Source organism: Diceros bicornis, chromosome 35, assembly GCF_020826845.1.
Source record: "Diceros bicornis minor isolate mBicDic1 chromosome 35, mDicBic1.mat.cur, whole genome shotgun sequence".
Lineage (NCBI taxonomy): Eukaryota > Metazoa > Chordata > Mammalia > Perissodactyla > Rhinocerotidae > Diceros > Diceros bicornis.
This window is the reverse complement of record NC_080774.1, coordinates 14266139-14272629: the sequence shown is the minus strand read 5'-3', so window position 1 is coordinate 14272629 and position 6491 is coordinate 14266139. Positions and strand designations below refer to the sequence as shown.

At 50.3% G+C, this 6491-nt stretch overlaps 1 protein-coding gene across 2 annotated transcripts in view; it reads right to left on the bottom strand.

Moving 5' to 3' along the window:
- Positions 1-4984: 4984 nt before the first annotated feature.
- Positions 4985-6491, bottom strand: part of FBXW8 (F-box and WD repeat domain containing 8) — a 115231-nt gene continuing 113724 nt past the window's right edge. For both annotated transcript variants that reach the window (XM_058531509.1, XM_058531510.1), the window contains exon 11: positions 4985-5892. In XM_058531509.1, the coding sequence (XP_058387492.1) occupies positions 5748-5892 (145 nt within the window). In that variant the 3' untranslated portion in view covers positions 4985-5747. The remainder of the gene's footprint in view (positions 5893-6491) is intronic.

The window sequence follows — 6491 nt, the reverse complement described above, 5'->3', positions numbered from 1 at the left end:
CGGGGCTGATGGCCTTTGATTAACAAAGGCCGAGGGTCGCTGCTCGGGGCCAGGTCTCGGGATGGCCGTCTGTGCCGAGGACAGAGGCGTGGCTCAGAAATGGCTCCTGTTGGCTGATGAACTAGTGGGCGTGCCCAGGAGGGGCTTTCTGGCTGCACAGACCCCGAGCAAGTGCAGCACCCCCTTGTCCCTGGATGGGACAGCTCATCTGAACCAGCCCAAGACAGGTGATGTACTGAAATTTGTTCTAAAACAGGAAAGTTGAGGAATCAATAAATGCGCTTGTTTAACAGCTTTCCTTCTATCAGGAATTATACCAGGGACTAAAAGGAAACAGGCAGAGATCAATGCTAAGTCAGATACTTGAAGGAAGGTAAGTCAGTGCGTTGAGGTCCTCAGGCTGTGGGTGGAGAAGCCAGCAGGGACGTGTCCTCAGCCTTCGGGATAGTGGGGTGAGGTCACCATGTTCTTCACCTATTTGCCAGCAATCGAAGTGGCATCTAGTCCTATATTGCCTTATTACCAAGGAGAAAAGGTAGCAGAACTCAGCTTTTGGATGTTAAAAGAATACAGCAATTTGACACAAACACATCAATTTGGTAGGTTTACAAAGGGCTATGTGATGGGAATCTAATCTGAGAAGCTCAGGGGAGACACGCTGCAGCTACGCTGAACGTGAATTATGGATGAGGGGACAGAGCAAGATGACAACGGCTTCCAATTTTGGCCAAGCACTCTCTTAGGGAACGAATTATTGCTAGACTTTAACAAAACAACGCCATTATTTTCTGGTCCAAGGGGCTGGAAAGTTCTTTTTGTGCTTTGCTAGTGGGAGACAGGTCATGTATGGTCTGGGCCTTGTCACTGAGCAGTTGCCCCCGTCCCTACCTACTTGCAGTTAAGGCTGAAGCTAAACTCTGTGGCACTGCAAACGGGAGAGTGACTTACGTGGGCTGATGGAGTTAGTTAAAAATATAAGTTGCCTTGGCAAGCGTTCTGCAAACACCTGCTTTGCAAGCTGTCCTCCCACACAGTGACCTTGGGAAGGCCTTGGAGAGTTGAGTGGGAGGAGCCAGGGTTTTAACCACAACTTCCCAGGCATCAGTGTTGCCTTTGTCTCCGGGCTCTTCCAGACCCAGTGACCAGTGCCAGCAGGGGTTCAGTGATGGACGAACTTGGCTCCAGGCGGACTGAAGACTCTGATGGCAACGTGGTGGCTGCTCATCCTTCTAATCCGCTTGTTGACCAGCTCAGCAAGGGACTGGGTTCTGGTCTCTACCCCAAGAGTGGTTCATCGGGCAGCAGTAAGGTCGAGGGCTGTGCTGAGAAGCAGTTGGCAGCCACCTCCATCTTAGAGAAGTGACAAGGCAGTGTTTGTCCTAGCACTGGGCGGGGGAAGAAAAGATGTGACGCGACGGGTTCAGCTCGCAGGGGCAAGGGGAGCGTTCCCTCCCTTCCCAGGAAAAGAAAAGGTCTCCGGTGTAGCCGTCGAAAGCCTGCTGATGGAAGCCTGCGTTCAACACCAGAGGCTGACAGCGGGCCGGGCGCTCACACAGCACCCACCGGAGCCCAGTGAGGGGAATCGGCCATCGCACATCAGAGGTGGCCTCGGCCCAATCGCTGCAGGCCCCTGCAGCAGTAGCCAGGTAACCATCTGGCCTGGCCACACAGGGTGAGGCGGGCAGGTCTGTGTGCTGCGGCCGGGCTGGCCGGCACCATAAGCTCCCGGCTGCCGCAGCTGCTGCTCAAAGCAGAGGCCCCGGTCAGAAAGGAGGAGACGGCTCCTATTGAAGCCCATTGTCAGACCTGCCCGCAGTGGCAGGCCACCGGATGGTCTTCACTAGAAGGCTGTGCCCACACTAGGGGAAGCCATTTCTTGACAAGGATAAGCAGTGGGTTTGCAGTGGCTGGTGTTCGTCATTTAAATGCAGAGTGGGCAGCACTACCCCCTTAAAAGTGGGGCCTCTAGTCCTGTAGAGAAGTGCAGGGGCTGAGACTTCTTCTTGGGGGTTGTCAGCTTTCCCTTTCAGAAAGGACCGAAACACCACCCTCAGGGAAATTCAGTGTTTCCTCTGATCAGCTGAAATCGTCAGCCAGGGCGAGGTTCCTACTTGGAAGGGGAAATGAGGCCATCCCCGGAATCTTTCCAACAGGCGTTCTTGCCTGGGCAACGGCAGCACACGGCCTGGACTGAACAGCACAATCCAGTGGCAGAGATGAAATTCTCAAGGGGGCTGCAGTCCCCTTTGAGAATCTGGTGCAAGAGTCACACTTCTTCCCAGGAAATGCCCTTATGCACAATTTCCTATATAATTTTGTGACTTGCTTAGATCCTAGGCTAAGAGCCCCTGCAGAGGTGGTTCTGGGAGAAACGACTTACCTGTGGACTGGAAAACAAGCCACATGAAGGTGGTGAGACCAGCAGGGGAGGGGGGGAACACTGGTGAAGAGCTACGCCGAGGGCGAGCATGCACACCTTGCCCAGGCGACGAGTCATCTGAGCAATGAATACATTGGAAAAAATTTAATATCATATCCAACAGACACATAAAGCACAAAGCAAGTCATACAACGTTTTAAGACAAGACATGAGAGCTGTGGTGTCTGGCCCTCCGGCTCCCCCAGCAGCATGAGTCTCTTCTGTCTTTAGGGGAGACGGGGGTGGGGGTGGGGAGAGTTGGAGAAGCAGAGGAGCTACAGAAGGAGACGATAACTCCACTAAACACTTGGAACTTGCAAAGAAACTCCCTCAAAACAGACAGTGGGGACAGAGGTAAGATGGGCTGAGCAGAATGGGTGGACATGGGCCAAGATTTTTTTCAAGTCGCTGGGTAAGTGTTGGTTTATAAAGGCACTCGGATCCTTTCCCCATGAGGCCTATTTCTTCCAGGATGTAAAGTTTACAGCACAAAACACTGACTGAGGTGGGTGTACCTGGAGATTACAGTGTGGGTCTGATATACTCTCTTTCACAAAACCCAGGCAATTTTCATGAATGGGAGATGTTATCAACAGGCTGGGGAACAAAACCCAAACCAACCCCGTGCTTGTAACATTTTATACTGGGTCAGCTGTTAGCAGCGAATAACAATAGTTTAAAACTCTTTTTAACTTGAGTAAAATTTTCTGGGTCTAATTTCTTTTGAAGTCTTCTATTTAATTCCTACAAAGTTAGGGAGAAGGAACCTGCAAAATGACTGTAAAGTCAGCCTGGGTTAGAGGGTGGGTGGGACCGCTACTTATTTTACCCAGTGGTCCAGCTGCATTAAGACTATGAGAGGGGCCGGGCCGGTGGTGCAGCGGTTAAGTGCGTGTGCTCCGCTAATGCGGCCCGAGGGTTCACAGGTCCGGATCCCAGGTGCGCACCGAAGCACCGATTGTCAAGCCATGCTGTGGCGGCGTCCCATATAAAGTGGAGGAAGATGGGCATGGATTTGGCCCAGGGCCAATCTTCCTCAGCAAAAAGAGGATTGGCAACGGATGTGAGCTCAGGGCTGATCTTCCTCACCAAAAAGAAAGGGAAAAAAAAAAAAACGAAAACCTTATAAAGCGAGGTCACTAGAGGGTCAGACCACCACAAGACAATGAGAGTAAATAAAAGACTCCATTTGCTAACTGCAGACTGGCTTCATTTACGGACTAATTGTGTTGAAAGGAAGCAGTGCTCCTTTCAACCTTTCCCTTCAACCTCCTGACAGAGCTGCCTCCTAGAAGGCGGCCTGAAGGAAAGCAGCGCTCTCCCTTCGAGAAGCGAGGCTTCCCAGCCACAGCTCCTCATCTGGCCCCGCTGTCCTCTGCCGGATGTAGATTTGTAATGAACGAATATCTTACGCAATCTGAGGAACCCTCCAAAACCTTCACAACTCAAAAGTTCTAGGATGCTGAGCAATGGCATGCATTTCCCAACTTCATACGCTTGTGGTTCAGCAGAAGAGCTCCCCTTTTCTCTACTGTGGGCAAACTGTCCTCACAATAAGAATACTGTGCCCACAGTTATCTCTGGTTCTGTTTCTGATGGTCCCTTATGCCTTCTTTTTTTTGATCAAGATTGTCTACTTTATCTTTTCAAAAAACTGCTTTTGGCTTTATGATAAACTCTACTATTGGCTGGTTTTCTGTTCACTGAAGTCAATGTATGTTTTTACCCTTATTTCACTCTTTCCTACTTTCTTTGGGGTCACTGTCACCTTTTTTAAGCTCTCTGAGGTGATAGTGGAGCTCATTTATTTTCAGTCTGAGCTTCTGTTACCAAGTCACAGCTTCTCTGTTCCCTTCTGGCTGCACGGGGTTTTGATGGTCAGTGCTTTCACTGTCACTCGGGCCTAGAGAGCTCGCTGTCCATTTTTATTTCGCTCTTTAAAACCAGGTTAATTCAGGAGTATTAGGAATTTCCAGGGGTATGTTTATGTTTTACTATTTTGCTTTTTGCTGATTTCTCAGTTTACTGCATTGGGGACTGTGGTCGCTGAATTTGGCCGGTATGCTATCAATCAATCACAATCTGAGATTTTTCTTTGTGGTCTCATACATGGTCATTTTCTTGTGCATGGTCTATGGGTATTTGAAAAGTTCAAAATTCTGGACACATCTATTGGATCAAGCTTATACATTAAGTAATTCCTCTGAATCCTTAAATATTTTTATGATTTGATCTGTTGATCACCCACTGAGCGTGGATGTTGTTTCCCTTCGTAATTCTATCAGTCTTTGCTTTGATATGCTGATGGTCTATTAGGTGGCTGCTGCTGCTGAGAACAACCCGAATCAAGAGTGATCAATGGTTTGCCCTCCTAATCCTTTGGAAATGGAAGCTATTGATCAAACACAAAGGTTCTCTCGTGTTGCCCTGTTTTATCTCAGCGATTTAAGATCCCGGTTCATTCTCTACCCTAGAATCACGTTCCATCCCACATGGAGGATGGCTGTTTATTCAAGGAATATGTAGAAAATATCTACCTTGTATCACACATTGTAGACACAATAGTAAGCAAAATAGTCATTAATGAAATAGTTGTATAAATATATAATTATAAACGGTGGTAACAGCCATGAGGAAGAAGCACTGCTGGCCCAGGTTATAGAGGGTGGTGGTGGTCAGGGTGTGTCAGAAAAGACCACCCTGAGTGAACACTGGGTCTCAGATCCAAAGGATGGGTGAGTGCTGGGGCCGTGTAGGCTAGGAGACCAGCACTTCCGAAGGCCCCCAAAGAGGAAAGGTCTGGAGATTGGAAAGTTGGCCAGCAGAGGCGGGAGCAGGGCACTGAAGCACCTTGTTAAGCAGTGATAAGTCCAGGCCCGATGTGGAGAGCTGCAGCAAGGCCCTGTGCCGAGTGTGCACAATGATACGGGGGACCCACAAGGTGGCCAGGAGAGAGGGCATCTCGGCTTGGGGCGGGGGGCCACTCCTGAGACGGCCGGAGCAGCCGCAGGGCTGAGCTGGAGGTGTGTGAGGGGGAAGGAGGTATAAATTTGAGTCATCAGTGTATGGCTCTCAAAGCCGTAAGACAGAGGGAACATAGTAAGATGAAACAAGCCCTGACAAATTCCAGTTTTCCACAGGAGGAAAACGAGCAGGCAAAGGAGAAAAGCAAAGGCAGTTCAGGAATGTGTGGTGTCACACAAGTGGACCCTGGGGTTCCGTTCTTCCCCCAAACATTTAAAACCTGGGGCAGAGCTCTGCTGTAGCTTTAAAATTCATAACATTGGTTCCTCCCATTTTCATCCCTGCTCCCAAGTGAGGCTATTCTCTAAATATTGTCATAGGGAAATGCAAGCGCAAGGTCGTAGTTGTAACCCGCCGTGGTGTCACAGGACGACCGGCAGATGGGAAGAGCACTCTGAAAGGCCAACTGGTCCACTGCGAACTCGTAGGCATGGATCAGCCCCCGGTGTCTAAAGGAAGCACAAAGAGGGCGACAGGGTCAGCACTGTGTGACCGGCCCTCACCCCTACAGCTTCTGTTTTGGCAGCAGGCATTCGCTTGAGACAGGATGGTGATTCAATTTAACAGATCTGGCCTTTGGGCCCACAGTGTGTGGGACACTCAAGATCCCTGGACTAGAGGTAAAGAGGTGAGTGGACAAGTTTGATGATGGGAATTAAGAGCTTGGAGGGAGGGACTGGCACCACCTGCCTGTGGGTCGCTCCTGTCTGGCAACTGAGCCACCCAGCAGACCGAGCACGGGACTCCACTCAGAGGACTGAGCTTTGCCACTGTCACTCGGATTCTAACCACAACAGGTCCCTAAGCACTGTGCCTCGGGCTTTCGGCACACACGGCCGGCCCCCCCTGTATCCCCGCCCCATGCAGCCGCCCTGCAGAAGCAGTGAGCTACCGTTGGGGAAGTGCTTAAAACAGGCACTCAGCACATCTTTTCGGCTAATTCACTCTACTGTACCTACACGTAAGCTCCCAATTTCTATGGAAAGAAGGCTGTGCCCAAGGGTACACAAGGAGCAGTGTGGCATGGGGGAGGGGGTTCTACGATAAA